Genomic DNA, 21,882 nt, shown 5'->3' on the forward strand with positions numbered 1-21,882 from the left:
TAGCAAGAACAAAACTCGGTGTACCTTGGAACTCGTAGGAGTCCCACCATTGTTTCACTAAGGCAACAAACCCTTCCTCTTTAAGCCACATATTCTCAAACCTGAATGGCCTTTTCCCCTGGGAAATCTCCCCTAACTCAAGCATAATTGGGAAATGATCCGAGCAAAGACGTGGGAGCCTTTTCTGCCTCACCCCTGGAAACCAGGCTTCCAACTCTGGAGAAACAAGAAACCGATCAATCCTAGACCATAGCGGAGGGTCTTGAGAGACCGACCAAGTACAAACACCCCCTACAAGGGGAAGGTCCATAAGCCCTTGTTCAGAAATAAAATCTGAGAAACCCATCATAGCAGAATCCAGACGAGCTCCACCCGATCTTTCACTAGGGAAACGTGTAACATTGAAATCTCCCCCAATACACCATGGCAAATTCCACCAACTAATAATGCCAGCCAACTCATCCCAAAGGAGCCCTCTATCCCTATCAATATTCGGGCCATACACCCCTGCAAAAGCCCACACAGAGAGATTTGCCACATTCCTGAAAGACAAGGCCAGGGTGAAATCCCCTATACAGACGTCAATCTTCTCCACCACCCTTGTATCCCACATGATTAAAATACCTCCCGAGGCCCCATTAGAATCCAAACAGCACCAATCCACATGATTCCGCCTCCATAAACTGCGAACAATGCTTCTAGACATATCTTGAATCTTGGTTTCTTGCAGACACACAACATCTGCATTCCAATCCCTAAGTAAATTACTCACCCTCAAGCGCTTATCCCTCTTATTCAACCCTCTTACATTCCAAGAGATAATGTTTATCTTCATAACACAGCTACATTCCCCCTCCCTTTCCTGCTTCCCCGAATCGAGCTCCCACTTCTGGCATCATAGTTCACCGAACACTCCAAATTTCTTATCTCTCTTTTACCCTTAGTGCCGCTACTAGAAGTAGATACCATCCCATTATTTCGGCGCTCCTCTTCTAGAGAGTTTAACAAAGCTAACAACTGCAGCTTATGACCGGCGAACGAAATCCCCAAGATCGGATATATCTCATTGGCACACTGGATAACCCAATCTGAAAAACCTGCTGCATCCCCTGAATTAGGACCATAGCTGTTCAAAGGCGAAGGCCCCTCCGTTCCACACACCTCTGCCCTCCCGTCTTCCTTACTCCTATCATTAACAATGACTTCACCCCCACAACTCTTAGCTACCACCTCCTGCCCAGCCTCTCTAGACTCCACCAAGCCTGAGCACCGGACTCCAATAATTGAAGGATCAACATCCCAAATATGCAGCCCACCAGAAATCCTAAGTTCCTGCTCTTGACCCATTCCCCCACTATCCTGACCGCCACACCAAGGAACCACCTCACTGCCCTCACCTACTGTACCATTCATCATCGGCCACTTCTGGTGCAACACAGTCTCCCCCCCGCCCACAACCACCATCCCCAGTACTCCAGCAGCTCCAAAAGTCTCCCCAGACTCGGCCCACTCAACTACCTCGCCGGCAGCGACCAAACCTGGCCCCTCCGGCCTTGTCTGGCTCGACCGAGACTCCTCCTTGTCCGAAATCACGACCATCGGAGCACTGAAGCACTCGCCGGCCAACTCTGACTCGCCGGCGACAACCTCCGACAGCCTCTCCGGCTCTGTCTGGCCCAGAAGCACTCTCGCCGGCGTGCAACAGCTCCTTCCGGCCAGACTCGCCGCTTCTCTGCCACCCAGAATCTCACCGGGACTATCACCAACAGCTCCAGAAGGCTCCCCAGACTCGGCCCACTCAACTACCTCGCCGGCAGCGACCAAGCATGGCCCCTCCGGCCTTGTCTGGCTCGACCGAGACTCCCCTTTATTCGAAATCACGACCGCCGGAGCACCGAAGCACTCGCCGGCCATCTCTGACTCGCCGGCGACACCCTCCGACAGCCTCTCCGGCTCTGTCTGGCACAGAATCACTCTCGCCGGCGTGCAGCAGCTACTTCCGGCCAGACTCGCCGCTTCTCTGCCACCCGGAATCTCACCGGGACTATCACCAGGACTGTCCACTGTAGCCGGCGGTCTCTCCTCTGACCGCGTCCCTCCTGCTGCCGACGACGACGCACCTGGGTCACCTGCCGGAGAGCTTCGGCATCCCTCCTGCACGCCGATCGTGTAACACACCTCCGGCGCTCCCTTGGGTCTTGCCCCTTCTGGACCAGACTTACTTGGGCTGGACTGACCAACGCTCAGGCCCATCTTCCTGCGCCTATACACAGCCACCACCTTCTTCTTTCCCTTAAACTTTCTCTTGGGCCATTGTTCTTTCCCCTTAGACCCATCCACCCCCTCCAACTCCCCAACCTCCAAGTTAATCTTCTTGGGCTGGGCCATCCCTTGCTTGAGAGAGCCCCCTCCTGCCATACCGCACACGCACATCCCGCCAGCCCTTGTATGCCCACTCCCTTCCTCCAAATTTTTTATTAAAAAATCAAACCTTTCTAGACCCACGTCGATCTCTCCCCTCAACCTGTTCAACGACTCTTTCGCATTAATGAGTTCAGATTTTACACGAAACCAGGCCTGCGCTTCGAGCCTACCTACCCCCTCCCATCCCTTCACGTGATCATCTCCAACTTCCGAAGCTGTCATCATTGCCAAGGCATTCAACCTACTCGCCGGAAACTGATTTCTACTCGCCGGCAACCTATTAACAACACCCCGAGACCCCCCTGCCTTCAGGTTGCACATTCCTTCCTGGCCAGAGGAATGGTTCCTCTTCGATTCCTCCATGCAACCGCCATCATTCCTCACCTGAAACCTCTCCTTGTATGAATCCACCACCTGAACCATGGGAGCAGGGTATTGTTTATTCTTCTCTGCAGCAGCCTTGGCTACCAGCTCGGAATAAGCATCAGAACAGTCGTCTGCCGGTTGCAACGACGACCCCAGCACTTCCGCGAAACTCCTCCTTCCCACCCCCTCAACCTTCTTCTTATCCATCGTGGCCTCCCTGACTTCGCACATTGCAGACTTAGCCAAACTCACCTCCGAGATGAATCGTTCCCAACCTTGACCAGCTCGCCCTTCTGGTATAATAATCGATCCTCTTCTTTGCCTTCCATCATATTCTTCTACCGTCAGAAAACGTCCATTCCTGTTGGAGCATTTTTGCGCAATAATCCGAGGAAACCCTGCTCTGGATTGGTCCCAAAAAACCTCTGTGGTTTCCACTGCCACCAAGTCCTTCACAATGCGCCCCAACCACATCAGCTCATCCTTCTTCAAGAAAATGGTTTTTTGTATCCTATTGCTTCTTTCAAAAATCCTCACCCCTGCGCTTTTCACCAGTAACTCAAACTTCTTGGACTCCACTGACCACTTCCTCGATTCAGCCATGACACTAACCAAACAGCTAGCAAGCTAGACACCCAAACAGGTCACACGCGCCACCCACACGCCTGCCCTCAGGCGTGGGTGGATGAGAGAGAAGAGAGAAAAGAGTGCATGATATTAGAGCTAGAAAAAAATACAGGACTGAAATGCTATTAGATTCACCTTTAATGTTATTATACATTAATTACCACTCTTATATTAAAATAGGTGTTGCAATTGTATGTAAAAACATAGGAAGGATTTATGACCTAGGTTCACACTAGCGTTTGACTTACAAATGCTTGTGTGGTTAAACTTTTATAAGTTGCACCTATAGATCTGCTCCTTTTGTCCCGGTTTACATACTGTGCTTTCCTTTTTGGAATGTACCAAAAAAAATGCCCATTTTCTATAAGTGGAAATTCTTACTTTTTCAATTTGTATTTTACCACTAAGCGAGGTCAGGTTATGACTCAAACCATCTTGAGGGATCGCCTATGAATTTCCTGTTTACGGGCCTGTATAGGCCCATTCTAATTGGCGCTTCAGCGGGTAAAATACTATTATGGTTACACTTAGGTAGATATTTCAATCTTTGGTTGCACCCCTTACCCTTTATACTTTAAAAAAAAAAAAAGTCATACTATTTCAAACTAGCGCATATAAATTGAGACAGAGTTTATGGGTATGTTTGTTAATGTGTTTTGGGGGTATTTTTTGTTTCTGGTTTGAAAAGTGTTATGATGTGACATAAAAGTGAAAAAAAGTTTTATGTTTTGATGAGCATTTTGTGTTTTTGGTTGTTTGGTAATGTCTTTGACTTGAAAATAGAAACCAAAGCTGTGAGGGTCATGCATTTCTTTTTCTTCTTGATAAATAATCACAAATATCATTAAAAGTGTTAGGCACCCTAAGTGCACAAGAAGTATACAAAAGGAGAAAGAAAAAGCAAAAAGAATAAGGAAAACCCAGTCAAAGAAACCCACAAAAGCCCATAAGGAAAAAACTACAACAAAACTACAGGAACACCCCCATAAACTGCACACTGTGTAAAGCACTATTCTTCCCCTCAATCAACCCTCTCACGAACTAGGAGTGCAACCTAGGCTTCAACATAACGCTGAATGAACCCTCTTGCCTTTACCACGGCTTGATCAATCACCTCTTGCATCAAAGTTCATGGAGCATTCCAAATTTTCTTAGCTCCCTATTATCTTTCGTACCACGTCTAGAAGGAGTAGCCAAGACCTCAAGATGGTGTTCCTCTCCAAGAACATGGTCTATGTATTTCATATTTGCAGCATCCTCGGTTTATATAGCCTTTTCTTTTCAGTATTGATTGTACTGTTGCATATGTATCATATGGGATTAAAATTAGGTACCTGTATCCCTGCTTCCTAGGTTTAAAGTATAACCTACATACTTTTCCATTTTTCAGGTTGAGTGCCTTCAGATGGATGGTGTTTTACAGAGAAGAAATCTAGTATATTGTGCATCTACAAGGTATTTTCCCTTGTATTTGGAATTCATCTTAAATTTCGTGTCATACAATCCTCTCTTAGTCATTGTGGTTACCTTTTTTTTTTTCTTTTTTAAATTCTTTTTCTTCTACTTATAGTTCTTCAAACCTATGTGAATAAATCAATATAGATGCAACTCCTTGTATGGTCCACACAATTAGATATTGAGAAATCACAGCTAGCTAAGAAAGTTTTTATGTAGACATCATTGGTGATTCTCTCTTTGCTATGTTCTTGATTAGGCCAATGAGCAATTTAAAGCTTCTAGTCATTATTTTTATTTCGTTAACATATACCTGGTTATTTCTTAATGAATTTGAGTGTGTTTATGTTAATTTTGTTTATGTTATAATTACAACTTTGTTTTTGATTCAAATATACTTTTCACTTCCGATTGCTAGTTTTTTGTTTAAATTTTTTTTTAACCTTGTATTGTTGGCAGTTTTAATCCATATCTACCAGAAATTTATGTTTTATTACAAGCTTTTGTTTTTCTTTTTGTGTATTTGTTTTTATTTTAGATTTTTATATTTGGTATACTGAGGATGTATGTGTTGTTTAAAATTGCTTCCTCTGCAACAGTGCTGGGAAAAGTCTTGTCGCTGAAATTTTAATGTTGCGGCGGGTCATATCAGCTGGAAAAGTAGCACTACTTGTGCTTCCTTATGTATCAATCTGTACAGAAAAGGTGCTCCACCATTTTTTTTTTTTTAATTGAAATTGAATCAAGCAGATATTAATTACAGTTTCCTTAATTTATATGCATTTCTTGTCTCTGTCCTAATGGGTGCAGGCAGAACATCTGGAGGTTCTTCTTGAACCACTTGGAAAACATGTTTTTAGTTATTATGGTAACCAAGGTGGTAGAACACTTTCTAAGGATGCTTCTGTCGTAGTTTGCACAATAGAGAAGGCAAACTCTTTGATAAACAGATTGCTTGAAGAGGGTCGCCTCTTTGAAATTGGAATTATTGTGACAGATGAACTACACCTGGTATTTTAGTCAGAGCTTGTGGTGGGGTTTTTAAATAACAATTTTTTTTTTTTTTTTAAAGATCTGTTGCATGTTTTACTTTATTATTATTATTTTTTTATTTGTACTTTATTTTATCTTCCAAAGGCCTTTCCGTTTAGTCTTTTTGTTTTAGGCTTTAGGGTTTTGCTCTTTGATTGAGTTACATGGTACGTTCTCATGCTTATATTCATTAACAGGTTGGTGATCCCAGAAGGGGTTATCTTTTGGAACTTATCTTGACAAAGCTTCGCTATGCAGCTGGTGAAGGCAATTTAGAGTCAAGCAATGGTAAGGCTGACCCTGCTCATGGTCTGCAAATTGTTGGAATGGGTGCTACCGTGCCAAATGTGGCAGCAGTTGCTAATTGGCTTCAAGTAAGTGGAACTATAAACCATTAGTCATTATTGTCGTTCACTTTAATGTAAAGATCTGCTAGTGGCCCATGAGCTCTCCCCTCCCACGTTTCTTCTTCTTTGTTCAAGAAAATTCTCGTTCCACTGTAGCTACCTTCTTGGTCCTTGAGCTATTTGTTGGTGTTGGAGCATTGTTCAATGGTGGTTGGGCTGAAGCTCTTCGAAGCATTGCCCTGTTACAGATCATATTTGGATGAGAAGTGATGAAGCCACTCATCTCCAAAGGTCGACTTCGATATCCACTATCCCCCGCTCTGTCGTTCACCTCCCCAAGACCCTCTCCGACCTCAAATCCGATTCACGACCCGGGTCCCATCTCATTCCCACCATTGATCTCTCCAGGATGGACTCTGATGAAGGGGGCTTTTCCAAATTTTCAACCAGCGTCCATTGGGAGTTCTGGACCGTACGATGGCCTCCATTAAGGGGTTTCATGAGCAATCGATGATGGCTAGAAACTGGAAAGGCTATGGCTAGAGCTTAAGAAAAAAACCCGTTGCTTCTGGCGTTGGTTGAGCCCTTTGTGCCGATCTTCTTCTTGTTGCCTCGCTTCCTTTGGCGTAGATCTACCACTTCCTTTTGTGTCGAGGATCCATGGTCATTGGCGATCCATGGCTGTTTGCTAAGATTCCATTTATCGCCTCTCCGACAAACCTCGCATCAATTCACCTCTGTAAACCCCTCAGTGAACTCCATTGTAAGGTTGGTCAAACGTAAACCCGTCGAAGAGAGGAGGTTATCGATGTATGCGGGGATGTTGAAGAGAGTGCATCTGTGGGCAGAGAGTGTAGAGGCCAAGGTGATGCGGGTGGAGGTGTAACACCCTGTCTAAGGAAAAAAAAAAAAAAAGTAATAAGAACAATAAATAAATTAGTGAAACTAATTAAAAATAGAAGAAAAAGTACATAATAAGACAAATAAATAAATCAGCAGAAGAAAAAATGTGATGAGCTTAAACTCGTTTAGTTGGAAGAGAGGCGGTGGTTAGTTCTTAAAGGGGGAAAGCTCACATGTTTGTTTTGTAAAAGAAGGGGGATGAGACTTGTTTTAAATTCATTATGCTCTTTTTCCTCCACAAGATGCAACTCCCCCTCTGTTTTCTTTTTGCCTCACTCGAAACATGTCCTCTGTTCTCTTTGCTTCAGGCGATATAAACACTGAGAAAGCAACAGAGGCAGCCAAAAGAAGGAGAGCCTGTCCAGCTAACATGCTTGAACCCAATCCCCTTTCGATTTCCTTTCGTTCACGACAAGAGAGAGAGATCGAGAAAGATAGAGAGTGAATCTATGTAGCACCCTAGGCCTACATTGGCAAGGTGAATAGCGCACATAAAGTGTGTCGATTATAAAAGTATTCATGAGTGTTAAGTCCTACAATGGTTCCTTATTAGGTGAGATTGAACTTTATATGTGATTTTAGGAAATTCCAAATTCACTAGTTCGTGTGGAGTTGTTGAAGAACTTGCATGAAAAATTCTAGAGAGAAAGAGGCTGCTAGCTTAAACTTATAGCCTCTCTCTCACCTATTTATTATATCTTTTAGAAAATTTAATACAATGACCAAAATACCCTTGTAACAAAACCCTACCACTAACATATTCTTTAATCTCTTCTAACAACCTGCTCTAATTGATTTCATCACAAATTTTGTAAACATGTTAGCTAATCGGTCTTCAGACTTCACGAATGGTGTAGATATATCTCCATTGACTGAGTATCTTATCTCAAATAAAATGACAATTAACCTCAATATGCTTGGTCCTGTAATGAAAAATTGGGTTAGACACAATATGTAAAGCAATTTGGTTATCACTTCTTCTGTCAAGATATGGTTCAAACAATAAATATTAATTTTTAGGAAGTGGCCAGTGTTTGATTGAGGCAATGGCTAAAAGACAATGAACAATGAATAATTTAAGAACTAGAGCAAAGGCCGTGATGGGTCACACTCTCAAAATGAAGGTTTTTGGCTTTCTACTTTAAGATATCGTAGAAAGTTTTTTAGGAGAGGGAGGCCGGTAAGGGGTTATTTGGATCCCTGAGGGCTATGAAGGATGGGGTTGGTGTCGTTTCGTGGGTGGCAGCAGATGTTGGCGTTTTTAGAAACAAAGGATTGACCGCTGGATTCTAAGATGTTTCTGGTGGGGAAGTAGAAGGAGGGTGTTCCTTCGTCCGGTCGCTCCCATGCGGCAGTGCTATCCTCGGCGTCTGGTGGGTTGAAACCATTGTCCGTGAGTCCTCTCGATCTGCTCCCAGTGGCGGTTTGTTCCAAGCTGGCGAATGGGGGCGAGGAGTTGAGAACTTAGTGAATTGCTTTGAGCCGGAGTTTGGTTGCCCTAGTTCGTCAGCGGTAGTCACCATCGTCATAGTGAAGGAGGAGACAAAACGTTTCTTCATCATTCACTGGCTAAAGAAGCTTCTAGGGCGCTTCCGTTCTGAGCTAGACCGGGTCAAAGGCTGGCTAGGTCATCCTGTCGGGTTGGGTATGAAGCTCAAAGGTTTTAGGGTTAATAGGATGCCCTCTGTTAAGCCCAAGCAAGTCAGCAAGGTCTTTGGGATTGGTTCTGCGGACACGGGTCAGGGTTAATAGGATGCCCTCTGTTGAGCCCAATTCCAAGACTTATCCTTAGGCTTCGGCGTTTGGTCTTGGGTCTTCGGAGTAGTGCTCTTCGCAGGAGGTCTCTTTGCCACCTTTCTCCGTGCAAGTTCTAGTCCAGTCTAGTTCTTTGGGGTATGTGAGTCCTTTTTCGGTTGCTGGACGTTTTGGGTTGCTGTTTGGGAGCCTGTTATTTGCTGCTCCGACTCCTTCAGAGAAAGCGTTTTCTCTCTCCCTTTCAGCTTGCAGAGTTCGTTGGAGGTTTTTGCTCGCTCGCCGTCTTTCTTTGTTGATGGGATTCCTGTAGTTGCCTCTTCTTCAGGGGCGCCTGCATTGGGGGAAAGGCTTCGCTTGTCTTTTCCTGTGATGTCAAAAAGTGGGACTCCTATCCCCCCATTGGTTTCCACGTCAGTCCGAGATATTACGAAAGAGCGAAGGAAATTAGAGGGCGAGGAGCGGTTAGAAAGTCTTTGGGTGCTCTCTCTCAGCCGTTGGTCGGGATTGTAGTCCGGTCCACTCCAACTAGTTTACTTCGGCGAGGTTTTCTTCTCCCGAGCTCTTCTGGTGTGATCCAGAGACCCTTGGTTGCCCAACCCTATGGTGGAATTGGGTCTCGTCTTTGGAGAGATGAGTCAGTCTTCTCTTGTGTGCGAGGGGGTGAATCTTCAAAGAGAGGGGTTTTGGGTGAGAAGCCGCTAGACTTTGGCCCCCCCGACTAGGCTTTTGCTGGACTTGCCTTGGAGTTTGTCTTCTTCCTTTTAGGTGGGAGGTTCTTCGAGTGGAGGTGATTTTGTAGGAGCTATGGGAGGTCCTTCGAGTGGAGGTTATTTTGTAGGAGCTATTTTCTCTCCTGCGGCATCATTGTTTCTTCAAGCCATGGGGATCTCTTTTGAGGGGAACACGATGGGATTTTTGAATCTCTTGGCTCAAGTGGATAAGGGTTAGAATCATGAGGTGACAGATCCCACTCCTCCCACTCCCAAGCTAGTAGGGAGTTGAAGAACTTAGGGTGCTCGATCAACTTCAATGCGAGGAGTCGTGCCTCTAGCCGGGGCAAAAGCAAAAAGGCACTTGTTGTGATGTAATCTTATTCAGGGTTTGTTCGCGGATTCCTTCTTCACAGGTTGTTTCTAATCTTATCTAAGTCATGCTAATAAAGGAAATTCCATAATGTTTGTAGGCATTGGAACCCAAGTGGTGGACGACATCTAAGCAAGATAAAATTGTAAGTGCTCGAGGTAAGCAAGCTATGTTTGTGGTAGCATTTTTGAAAGAATTCAAGGGTGTTTTTACCTCCAACCACCAAATGAACAAGACAGATAATGCAAACACAGAAATAATCATGCACAGCGGAAATTAAGACATTACAACCACAACACCAAAACTTCTTGATGAAGTGGAAAACCTTTTGAACCAATCATAAAATGGAAAAACACTCTAGGGTAGCCAAATCTAGGAAATCACTATACGAAGATTTAGATTACAGACAGTAGAAAATACTTACAACCCTTTAGAAGCTCCAGGCTCTGTAAGAACAACAATCTCACTTGCTTGTTTCCCAGCCGACCATTTTCATGGAGTGCATTTCCTCACCGACCCTTCGATAGACTCTTTCACGATGTAAACCAAGAACAGTTGTGTATTGTGGAACGAATATCAACTCAACAAGAGAAAGGACAGAGAGTTACAAAAAACAACTTAAGCTAGCTCCCTTAACCCCATGGTTTTAAACAACAAACTTATCACAAGTCATTTTGCATTGAATACGGCCAAACTAAAACTAACAATTTTTATAAATGTCGAGCATTTTATGCACAATGTGATGAAACATTTTTTAAAAGGAAAACCAGGTCACTTCTAGCATTATGAATGATGAAATGTTTTGTGCATGAAAAGTACGCCGTTGATTGAGTTTACAATTGTTGATTTCAAGATGAATGCATGCTATGCTTTAAATGATTATTTTGCCATGTTATTATAGAAAATGATGTTATACATAAGGTTTCTAAGTAGTATGTATAAATGAAATGAAATGAAAGGAAAGGCCTATGCGTTCTGTGTAAAATGTTATAAAAATAATTTGGAATGATAATAATCTCAAGGGGTTGGCTCAAGTGTTAAAGGCCTTGGTTTTGGTGGTGTTTCCATTAGTCTAAGGTTCAAATCCCCTTGGGTGCAAATAATTTCTTGGTGCTAGCCCGTCGGCGAAGCCAGATCATTTCCCAATCCGTGTGGAGGAGGCGCTTTACACGGGTCTGAGGTTTATCCGACAAGGGCGGGTATACGAAGTGGTCTTGCCTTGAAGAGGTTCTTTGTTATAAAAAAAAGGGAAGATACACTTTAGCCCTTTGAACTATCACTCTTTTTGCACTTATACCTCCAAACTTTTAAAAAGTGACATTAGGGCTTCCCATACTATCACCGTGTGTCGAAATAGATACTTTTGTATTTTTCTTCCCAAAATACCATTAAATTTATTAAGAAATAATCATTTAAAAAATAAAAATAAAATTTGGGTGGCCCTTTTCATATTAGCCCCTTAATTCTCAATGTCACTTTTTAAAGTTAAAAGGCATAGTTGCAAAATGAGTGAAAGTTTAGGGGGCTAAAGCATATTTTCAAAAAAAAAAAGAGGGAAAGATAAGTAATAACAATTGATGAAGTGATGGAGTTTATGAAAGGAATGTATACAATATAGTAATTGATGATGATGATGTTTTCGAAAGTATGTCTATGAAATTTAGGTTTCCCAAAAGGTGACTATGAAAGCTATGTTTATGAAAAATGTTCATGGAAAGATGTTTATGAAAATTTTTCCCGAAAGAAATGATTAGTCAAATGATTTTTTATTAAAATTTTTCAGTAAAGTGTAATCTTTTATGGAAGGAATGATTTTTAGCAAAGCGATTTTCTTGATATCAGTAAAATGATATTTGTTATGAAAGAAGTATTTCTGGAAAATGTTGTATTGAAATTGGCAAATGTTGTTTTTACGTATAAATGACTATGGTTATTATATGAAATGTTCACACAGTTACACACCAGTACCAGCTTACCTGCTTACTGAGTCGTTGACTCATCCTCCCACCTCGAAATGTTATTTATAGAGTAAAGGAAAATGGTGCCAAAAAGCAGGATAGGGAAGAAAATGATTTGGAGTTCAAGTTAATGAAATTGTAAGTCAACAAAATGATATGTAATGTTTAATTAATTCATTATAATTGCTATGTAATGCTTATTGGTTATACAAGTTATGAATTGTGTTATTATTTTGAGTAATAGAACTTTGGTGCAACAATGTGTTTGTTGCTATAATTTGGGACGAAAAAAAGTTACAACAAATTCTGTAGCGTGTACGATTAGCCCCGCTCATATGCAAACAATGTAGAGTGACAAAGTATAATAGTGGCGCTCCAGATGATTATAATAGGTATAATTATTGGGGGCGTTATAGGAGGTGTTGAGGGTGCTGAAGGAGATGTTCTTGTGGGTGTCGAATGTGGATTCTAATGTAAACTCAATTCCGAGTTGACACGAGATTTCCAACTTCGCACAAAAAATCTTGTGTAACTGTTTTCCAATTTCGACAACCCTCGAGTTGGAATTTGGAAACAACCAAATTCTGCCCCGAAGGGTCGGTAACCAACACTACCTGCAGTGCGAGTTTCAACTGATGTTGGTGTTTTCCAGCGAGTGTTTGAGTTTTCTAGAGTGTTTCAGTTGGATATTGTTTGCCTGTGATATTTCGATTGATTTTGGTGGTTTCCAATTACTACTCAGCTAGCTTGGTGGGTTCTGGTGCTGTTTAGGTGGTTTCTGGTGAGTTTTGACGGATTCTATTGATTTTTGGTCTATTTTAGGGGTGTTTTTTGATTTCGGCCAGTTCAAGCTGTCTTCCAGCAAGTTTTGTTGTGTTTTCTGCCTGTTTGGTGATATCTTGGTCAGTTCAACTTGTGTTTCGGCGGGTTCAGCTTGTTTTTAACTAGTTTGATGATATTTCGGTCGGTTCAGCGTTGTTGTGGCCTGTTCCGTTTATTTTTTCGGCCAGTTTGGTGATATTTCAGCTTGTTTATTTTGTTTTTCGACCGTTTCCATGGTTTTTTTTTTTTTCATCCAATTTGGTGGTATTGCAGTATAAAGACAAACTTGTAGTTGTATTTGCAAAGTCTTTGTATCAGTAATAGTTCTTATGTTCCAAGATGGAGCTTATATGATGTAACTGCTCAAGGGTGAGCATTAGAAAAAAGGGACAAGTGTCCTTATTCTCTAAAAAGTGGTGAGTTGTCTTCTGGTGAGGTGTCCTTATTCTTGAATATTGTATTAGTTCCTATATGTATATTAGTGAATGGCGAGGGCTAGATGTGTCTTGAGCCTCTCTCTCTTTTGTGAAACATGCTAATCTTGATAGTTTCCAGCTTGCATCTATAGTTCATTTACTTCTGTCGAAATATTTTTTCCTTCAATTTATATCAATGTTCTTGCTAGTTAATGGTGATTAAATTATTGTGGCATCTACTTTTCACATCTTGCCTTGGGGAAGGATGCTAAACATTGCCACATAGTTGCCGTAGCATTCTTGTGTGGTTGTTTAACCTAAGATCTATTTTTCTCAACTCTGCATGCAGGCAGCATTATACCATACAGATTTTCGACCAGTTCCATTAGAAGAATATATTAAAGTTGGTAACACTATTTATAACAAAAAAAAGGACATTGTGAGAACAATCCCTAAACAATATGATCTTTGTGGTAAAGATCCAGATCATATTGTCGAACTATGTAATGAGGTAGGGACCTCTTGTGATGCAAGGCTGTTTTTGGGTATTATCCTTGAATTTGAACAATTATAAGCCAAGGGAATGTATTTCAGGTTGTTCAAGAGGGTCATTCAGTGTTGATATTTTGCTCTAGCCGAAATGGATGTGAATCAACTGCAAAGCATGTTTCAAAGTTCCTCAAAAGATTTTCTGTTAATGTTCATAATGATGAAAGTGAGTTCGTTGATATTACTTCAGCTATTGACGCCTTGCGAAGGTGTCCTGCTGGACTGGATCCTATATTAGAAGAAACTGTGCCTTCTGGTGTTGCCTATCACCATGCTGGCCTCACGGTATTTATTTATTTCTTTATTTATCTATCTTGTTGGGGTTATTTATTTCATTTTTCCGTGGTATGTTCTTGCTTACTTTCTTAATCTTTTGATTGTCTTAAAGTATTTTCTATTGTTCACTTATTGACTGTTGATACTTATGAGACTTCCTTACTTCTAAAAGTTTGGCTGTTCATTTGTTTTTTCTGTAGGTTGAGGAAAGAGAGATTGTTGAAACCTGCTATCGCAAGGGCCTTTTACGTGTCTTAACTGCTACATCTACCTTAGCCGCTGGGGTTAACCTGCCAGCTAGGAGGGTTATTTTTCGACAACCCAGGATCGGTTGTGATTTTATTGATGGAACAAGGTACAGACAGATGGCTGGTCGGGCTGGTTGGACTGGAATAGATACACAGGGGGAAAGTGTACGTTTATTTTTTTATAATTTTAGTCGGAGTACCTCTTATATCCGTGTTTTCTGGGATGATTGCTGATTGATCATGTTATTTTTAGTTTTTATTGTCAAATTAATGCTTTTTATTATCTTTATTTCCTATTATATATAAAATCTCTCTCTCTCTCTCTCTCGTTTTTTATATTTTATGTTTGGTGTATTTCATTGAGGTTATAAGTCACTGCTATTATATTATTATGTTGATTTTTTTCCTAATAATTTTAACCTAACCAGGTATTAACTTGCAAACCGGACGAGATCAATAGAATTATGGGCCTTCTTAATGAAAGCTGTCCACCTTTGCATTCTTGTCTATCTGAAGATATTAATGGAATGACTCATGCTATTTTAGATGTTGTGGCCTGTGGAATTGTCCAAACAGCTCGAGATATTCTTCGATATGTTAGGTGTACTCTTTTGAATTCCACCAAACCATTTGAATATGTGGAGAAATCAGCCCAGAAATCTCTTGAATGGTTGTGCCACAGAAAATTTCTCGAATGGAATGAAGATACTGAGTTATACAGTATCACACCATTTGGACGTGCAGCTTTTGGCAGTTCTCTCAGCCCAGAAGAATCACTTGTAAAAGATTGCACCTTCTATTTTTATTATAACATATTTAATTTCCTAACCTATTGTTTTACTGTGTAAGACGTAAGCAATCTTGGTTTGAGTTGTTGAAAAACAATTTTTTGTTGAGATTGACTATGAACTTTTGTTTGGTTTCCCAGATTGTTTTGGATGATCTTTCAAGGGCAAGAGAAGGATTGGTTCTTGCATCTGATTTGCATTTAGTTTACCTAGTAACACCAATTAGCATTGATGTTGAGCCAGATTGGCGACTGTACTTAAAAAGGTTCATGGACTTACCTGCTATTGACCAGGTAATTCTGCTTTGTATTTTAGTGGCTTTTGTGATTCCAAATGAGCATTATTAACCACTCTTTCTTGCTTTATCTTTGGATCTTCTGCTTCTTATTGGATACTGCCTTCTGCGATTCTGAATGAGTACTTCATTATGAACCAACCTTTTGTGGTTAATATTTTGGAATATTATTAGAGATTGTTTGGAGTTCCATTGATTGCTTTGTGAGAGAAGGGACGCTTCCTAGCAGCCCTTGGGGGCAAGGCTCGAGTTCTATTATGATTTTGTTTTATGCTTCCATTTTCAGCATTATAGAAAGCTGACCTCAAGGGCCGATTGGCGTCATGAATGCCATTAGGAGTTTGAAACTCTGATCTTTTTAATTGGATTTCTCTTGGCCCATTATCAAATTGTTGATATTTGTAGGAGCAGTTATAGATTTACCAAATGGTAGAAATAAATATGAAGTAGGTTTCTTTCTTCATTAATATATGTTCATGTTTGTACCTCATTGATGTTGAAATTGAACCAATAAATTTTACAAAATTTTAATGCGATTTATTCCCCACCTATAGTTTTCATTTTTTCATTCAAAAGTTATAATTAATAATCATGTGCATGCAGTTCTGTGTGGATCTTAATATTTTGAATCAATTTCCTTCCTTTCCCTAATGCATAAAATGCAGTCAGTTGGCAACCGAGTTGGAGTAGTAGAATCGTTTCTGATGAGGAAGGCATATGGAGCATCTATGTGCAATGATCAAACACTTCGAGTGTGTAAACGTTTCTATGTTGCACTCATCTTATCAAGACTAGTGCAGGTGACTTTCTAATATATTTCTTAATTTTCCTCAATCTTTGTACATAACCAACCACAATATTATATTTGCATGCTTTTTTATGGAATGAATATCCTCAATGTGACTGTGACTTGGGGTAACTTGCAATCCTATCTTCTGGTCTATCTTCCCAGCTTTTATATGGATTGCGTATCTATTGGTTTCGCCACCTAGATATGACTCCAGTTCCTCTTTATATGGGGGCTTTGTTCATACATGATTTGTTTTTGTTTTTGTTTTTGTGTTTTTTTTTTGGGTTCCCTGCCTTGCTTACATTTTCTCAAATCCGGGATGAAGGAAGTTCCTGTGGCTGAGGTTTGTGAAGCTTTTGAAGTGGCTAGAGGAGTGGTTCAAGCCTTGCAAGAGAAGGCCGGAAGGTTTGCATCTATGGTTTCTGTGTTCTGTGAAAGGCTTGGATGGCATGATCTCGAAGGTTTAGTTGCCAAATTCCAAAATCGCGTTTCATTCGGAGTGAGAGCAGAAATTGTAGAACTTACTACCATTCCATATGTTAAGGTACTTCTATAAGTGAAATGCCTTTCCGTTGATGTCTTGAGGAGAACCTCACCAGTGGCTTCTGTAATAATTTGGGATGGGTTGTTTCTTTTATTTGGCCTTTGGAGCTTTCTGTAAGTAGTGAGGGATTGACTGTTTCTATCATTTGACTTTAGGGTTCTAGAGCAAGAGCACTCTACAAAGCTGGCTTGCGTACACCTCTCGCAATTGCAGAAGCTTCCGTTCCTGAAATTGGCAAAGCTCTTTTTGAATCTTCTTCATGGGCTGGACAAGGTGATTCTTCAGAGATTTTTCGTATATGACTTTGGTTAATATTTATAATTACAAGTGATGCATGAGAATATCTTTGTTCTCTCCTGAATTTCAAACCAAGAATGTTCTAGGCAATAAACCGTATTTGATTTTGGGTATTAATGCTTAACATAGCTGTCAGAGAGGCTAATCAAAACTCTAAAAAACGTTACTTTCATGATTATTGTCAGCCTTTTTCACATGTAGAAAGCAAGTATAATCTTGGTATTCTATCATGACAATGGTCTTTAGATGCTATTGCACTTTTAAGTCTTTCTTTGAAGGAGTAGATGATTTAGACTCCCCACATTTCTTACACAAACAGCACCACTAGACCACAATAACGTTCATTTTCCGTTAATTATCCAAAATTCAGATTTTCTCTAAAGCTAAAGTCCACGCAAAGAACACCATTCTCGAGGCTCCAAGGAATGTAATAAATAAAAAGATGGTACGCAAAGATTTTTGTTGATGAATTTTTGAAGAACTCTTCAAAAGAAAAACACTCCAGGAGCAGTCAGCCACCAACAAATTCCTATATAAAAAAAGTTTTACAACCTATTTAAGTATGCACAAAACCTTTGTAGACTCAAAGCTAGGCATGTAATCCCACAAGCGACACACTTGATCTCCGCTCCAAAGTGGCTCCAAAACATTAGCTTTCTTCTATAGTGACCTTCCATGAACGAACTCATTCAATCTTCGAAACTCCAGCTCCGATGAACTCACTTGCCAAACCCCAACTATCAGAAGAGGATTTAAAATTTTACTGTGGTTTGGGAACAAGGAGAGAAGCAAGAATGAAAGTTTAGGTTCAAGAAGAAAATAAGGTTTTTCTTTATTGTTTCAAGATTACCTCTCCTTACCTCAAAAGTTGTGCAATACCAGTTTATTTGGGTAGGGCAAAATATGGTCATTAAATAGGGAATCCAATTTAAAAAGAATTAAATTTTCATAAACTTGCTTGAGCGGCTGACACGCGATGGTCGAGCAAAGTTTCTGTTTTTGTCTGGTGTAACCTCTAAACTTGCACGCTCGAGCGTGTCTTCATAGTGTGCAAGTTTGAACCCAATTTTGAATCGGACTAAACTCTAACTCAACTACTATTCAATTAAATCCCAATTGACCTGACACTAGGATTTGCCAATTCAAATACAAAACCTATCAAGGTCAACATTTGCGAAAACATGAACATGCATAGAGTTGACTTCTTACATATAAAAAAAAATGAAATAATAAAAAAAATAAAAAATAAGAGTGCCTGAGTGGCCACCCTCAATGGAGGATGCCGCCCCAACCAAGTAGCCACCCCTCTCCTCCAAAGTGACCACCTCTCTCTCTCATAATTTAGAAATAATAAGTTAGTCCATTCACCTGAAAAATTGAGCACTTGTTTTCTCAAAATATTTTTATGAAAAGGTGTGAAGAGATTTCTAAAAAGTGTGTGGTGTTTTGTTTTTGTAAAAGGGTTTTGTGTTTTGAAAAGTGAATTGTTTGTTAAATGTTTTTAGAGAAGTGTGTTTTTGGTTTTGAAAAGAGAAAAGACTTTTTGAAACTGTTTCCAAACATAGCCATAAATGCTGTGTGTGTTTTTGGCTCCACAGCTGTATGTACTATAGTTGTTTCTGTTCCCAGTATAATTAAATTTTTTCAAGTAGATGCCTTTTGTAATGCATGGGTTATTAGTGATGGTAGATTTTATGCTTTATGAGACTGCATGCTGTTATCCTTCATTTCCTGCTTCCAGTTAAGTTTGTTCTCATGTAATTGATCTTCGGTTGAAAATTATAATGCATTTATTACTGGTTTTTCATATCTTTTAATACTGACAAGTGGGCAATATAACTGTTAGAAGGTTCAGCACAAACACGCGTACAACTTGGAGAGGCCAAGAAGATAAAGAGTGGTGCACGCAAAATTGTTCTCGATAAAGCTGAAGAAGCAAGGATTGTTGCCTTCTCAGCTTTTAAATCACTTGGATTCGATTTTCCACACTTTTCTCAACCCATACTTTCAACTGTCACAGAAGATATGAATGCTACTGTAACCAGTAGTGCTGAGCTGCATGCTACTGTTGCTAATGCCAAAAGTGCAGATATGACTTGCGCTATTCAGTTACAAAGACCTGGTGACGGAATTGAGTATCTTGATCGTGGAGTGCAGGAACCACACAACAGGCAAAATTTGTGTGTTGGCAATAAGGAAAGTGCTTGTGCGAAAGGCCCAATAGATGACTCACCTGAAGGAATGAACAAGGATGCAAGTAGACTTCACCTACCCAGGCCAAAGAGAAAGCTTGTTTCTCCCTCGAAGAAGCACGAGGTTACAAAGTTCGCCAGAAGGCGACAGACAAAGAGATGGAGTTCATTGGAGGAAGACAGTTTGAGGACTGCTGTGCAGGAGTAAGTGCTTGCTCTGATCTTGAGAAAACTCATTACTAGAATTTGTTTTTAAAGATTGTCGGACATCTAATTGGTTTAAGATTTAACAAGTATGTAAACTTTCTCATTCTCTTTTGTCTTATTTCCTAATGAAGGTATGGTAAAGGAAATTGGAAGCTTATCTTGAATTCCTACCGTGATATTTTTGAAGAGAGGACGGAGGTAAATTTATTTTACTCATTTACAATGCTTTAGTTTTGCTTTGTAATCTTTGCACCCAATATACAAGTGGGAGGTTACTTTGTCCAGGTTGATCTAAAGGACAAGTGGAGAAACATGTCACGGAACTGACACCTCAAAACAGCCTGCACCTTTTTTGTATTTTGCTCCAAAGCTGTATATATATTGGAAGTTTTTTTGGTTCATCCCTTAACCCTCCATGTTAATACCCAAACATGGATTATACAACATCCAGGAATTCCCCCACTTGGCAGTGTTACTTTTTGCATTTTGCTTTAGGGAGGTAATCTCTTGCACCTTTTTTTTTTTTTTTTTTGTACTTCTCTGTCTAGATAAAGATTCTAAGCAGCTTTCTCAAATTGTTAGCAATTTGGACAGCTAATTATTGAAGATCTGGATCCTCTATGTCTACGCTTTAGCTAGGTTATACAAAGTTAGGGATGTGGATGGAACATAAATTATGTAGGGCTTGGGATGTGTACATTATTTGTATAACTTGTTCCCATGAATGAAATGTATGTGTGTTGATGTATCATGACACATGGCAAATCAAATTGATGAGATGGCCCGATACTTGATCAGGTATTGTTAAAGCATTTTTGTCTCTTAATAGCCTTTTACACAATGTGTTTTTATTTTTATCAACTTTTCTCGTCTTTGCATCGGGAATACGGCTGGTCAAATTATCATATCTTACCTAATGTGACCGAAGTTATCTCTTAAGATATGTTAGCTTTAATAGGGCCCAAGTTTAGTGAGTTTTCATCAAATTTGCTTTTGTGATGTGTGGTGGTGCCTGTTACCAAGCAAGCAGCACTTTGCTCATTAGAAGAGCATATTGCTACTCAGATGTCTAGCATTTTCTAAAGCAGGGAAGGTGAAAATGGCTATATTCCTACATGTGCTGTGTCCAATAGCATGACCGAAGAGATTTTTCTTTTGTCTGCGGCCGAAGTCTTAGGTGCTTGGGGCCTTGTCTTTTACCTTATATTTATTGGGGTGGGGATGTGTAGTAAACCTATGCCTTTGACGCGTTTTCATGCAGGCTGTTTGATACATTGATATCATCTACGTATAAGTTTGCTGTCATTTTCATCATTTAACTATTTGCACAATTTGGTGCGAGTGATAGCCAATGATTGCAGCTCAATTGGTGGTAGTCATATAGATAGGGGTTATGCAAATGTTCTTAATGTCCTTAGAAATGAAGTAGGCCTCAGGTGAGTCTCAAAAGGTTCTGATATATTTACACGTAATTAGAGCAACAAAATGATATACGATCAAATTAAGGCAATTGAATGACATTAAAATCAGGTTGAATTAGCTTACTTACCCCACCAAAAGCAGTGTTCAATACCTTCCGTTGCCAAACCTAGTAGACGAGAAGAATATTTTTTTTGTGAAATTTGTTGACCAATATTACTTTTTGAAACCATTATAATCTTTACCTTTAAAAATTGTTGGTATGGAAGTTCCAAAGTACACAGTTCGCCTTGGCAGGTTCCATATTCAATCTCTAGGAACATCAATCGGGTGAAGACTTGAACACCTGCATAAAAAGAATACTCATAATAGTACCACCTGAAATGGATGCATACGGCTTAAAAATGATCTGAGTATTAATTGGGGGTGTGTTTGACCTCGTTAACTTGAAAGTAGGTGCCATTGCGTGGAAAGCTCCCCTTCATTGCTGTTCGACATGGTATCTGTCCATGATTTGCTTTAAATATCAGTTGGCTTTTGATTTTCTTTGTTTCTATATATATGGTAGTATTAGTTTGTTTTTGCTGCTATTATTATTTTTATTGTTGTAATTAATTCATTAATGGATATACTTTTGGTTTTGGTTTTCATAATATGTTTGATATATAGTAATGTCCTCACCAAAAGTGTCCCTCGGACCATATGGGAACTTGTTTCCTTTATGCTGTTGCATGAGAAAAAATCCTTCTTGTCACATAATTTGCCATTTTCTTGGGAGCTACACCACTTTTCAGGTGGTTGGATGGAATTTGCTGTCTCACCTGAGGTAAACATTAATGCATTTAGTGGAAATGCTTATCACTGAAGCAAGCATGGTCTTATGTTATTGCCTATTGGCTATGTTTTAAAAGTAATATAATATAGATGTAGAACATAGGTCTAAAGAATGTGCAAAGAGTTTGTTATAGCAGGTCTAAATGTTGTGTGCTTACCTGGTGTCCATATTGCTAAGAGGTATGAGCAAGGATCATCAGGTTCTCATTTATCCAACTGTAAATGAAGCAAAAGTCATTAATCAGAGGGTGTGAA

The 21,882-nt window shown here is 40.2% G+C and overlaps 2 protein-coding genes across 2 annotated transcripts; one reads left to right on the forward strand and one right to left on the reverse strand.

Moving 5' to 3' along the window:
* Positions 1 to 24: 24 nt before the first annotated feature.
* LOC132177119 (uncharacterized) lies at positions 25 to 835 on the reverse strand (the record flags this gene model as incomplete). Its single annotated transcript, XM_059589338.1, has 1 exon — positions 25 to 835. A coding segment is annotated over exon 1 (811 nt), but the record flags the coding sequence as incomplete, so codon positions are not given.
* Positions 836 to 4,623: 3,788 nt separating this feature from the next.
* LOC132177120 (helicase and polymerase-containing protein TEBICHI-like) lies at positions 4,624 to 19,876 on the forward strand. Its single transcript, XM_059589340.1, has 16 exons — positions 4,624 to 4,653; positions 4,808 to 4,872; positions 5,472 to 5,577; positions 5,683 to 5,883; positions 6,102 to 6,278; positions 13,538 to 13,699; positions 13,783 to 14,022; positions 14,214 to 14,426; positions 14,690 to 15,040; positions 15,190 to 15,342; positions 16,010 to 16,144; positions 16,460 to 16,678; positions 16,834 to 16,951; positions 18,822 to 19,371; positions 19,506 to 19,572; positions 19,660 to 19,876. The coding sequence occupies exons 1-16, from the start codon at positions 4,624 to 4,626 to the stop codon at positions 19,699 to 19,701; spliced, it is 2,829 nt and encodes a 942-aa protein (XP_059445323.1). The 3' UTR covers positions 19,702 to 19,876.
* The last annotated feature ends 2,006 nt before the right edge of the window (positions 19,877 to 21,882 follow it).

The sequence above is a fragment of the Corylus avellana genome, chromosome ca4 (assembly GCF_901000735.1).
Source record: "Corylus avellana chromosome ca4, CavTom2PMs-1.0".
NCBI classification, from domain to species: domain Eukaryota; kingdom Viridiplantae; phylum Streptophyta; class Magnoliopsida; order Fagales; family Betulaceae; genus Corylus; species Corylus avellana.

Excerpts from the sequence above, each read along its gene's own strand:
- LOC132177120 (XM_059589340.1), top strand. The coding sequence starts at position 4,624 with ATGGTGTTCCTCTCCAAGAACATGGTCTAT. Across the intron at positions 6,279-13,537 it reads CAGTTGCTAATTGGCTTCAA|GCAGCATTATACCATACAGA; the intron begins GTAAGTGGAACT and ends CTCTGCATGCAG. Across the intron at positions 14,023-14,213 it reads ATCACCATGCTGGCCTCACG|GTTGAGGAAAGAGAGATTGT; the intron begins GTATTTATTTAT and ends TTTTTTCTGTAG.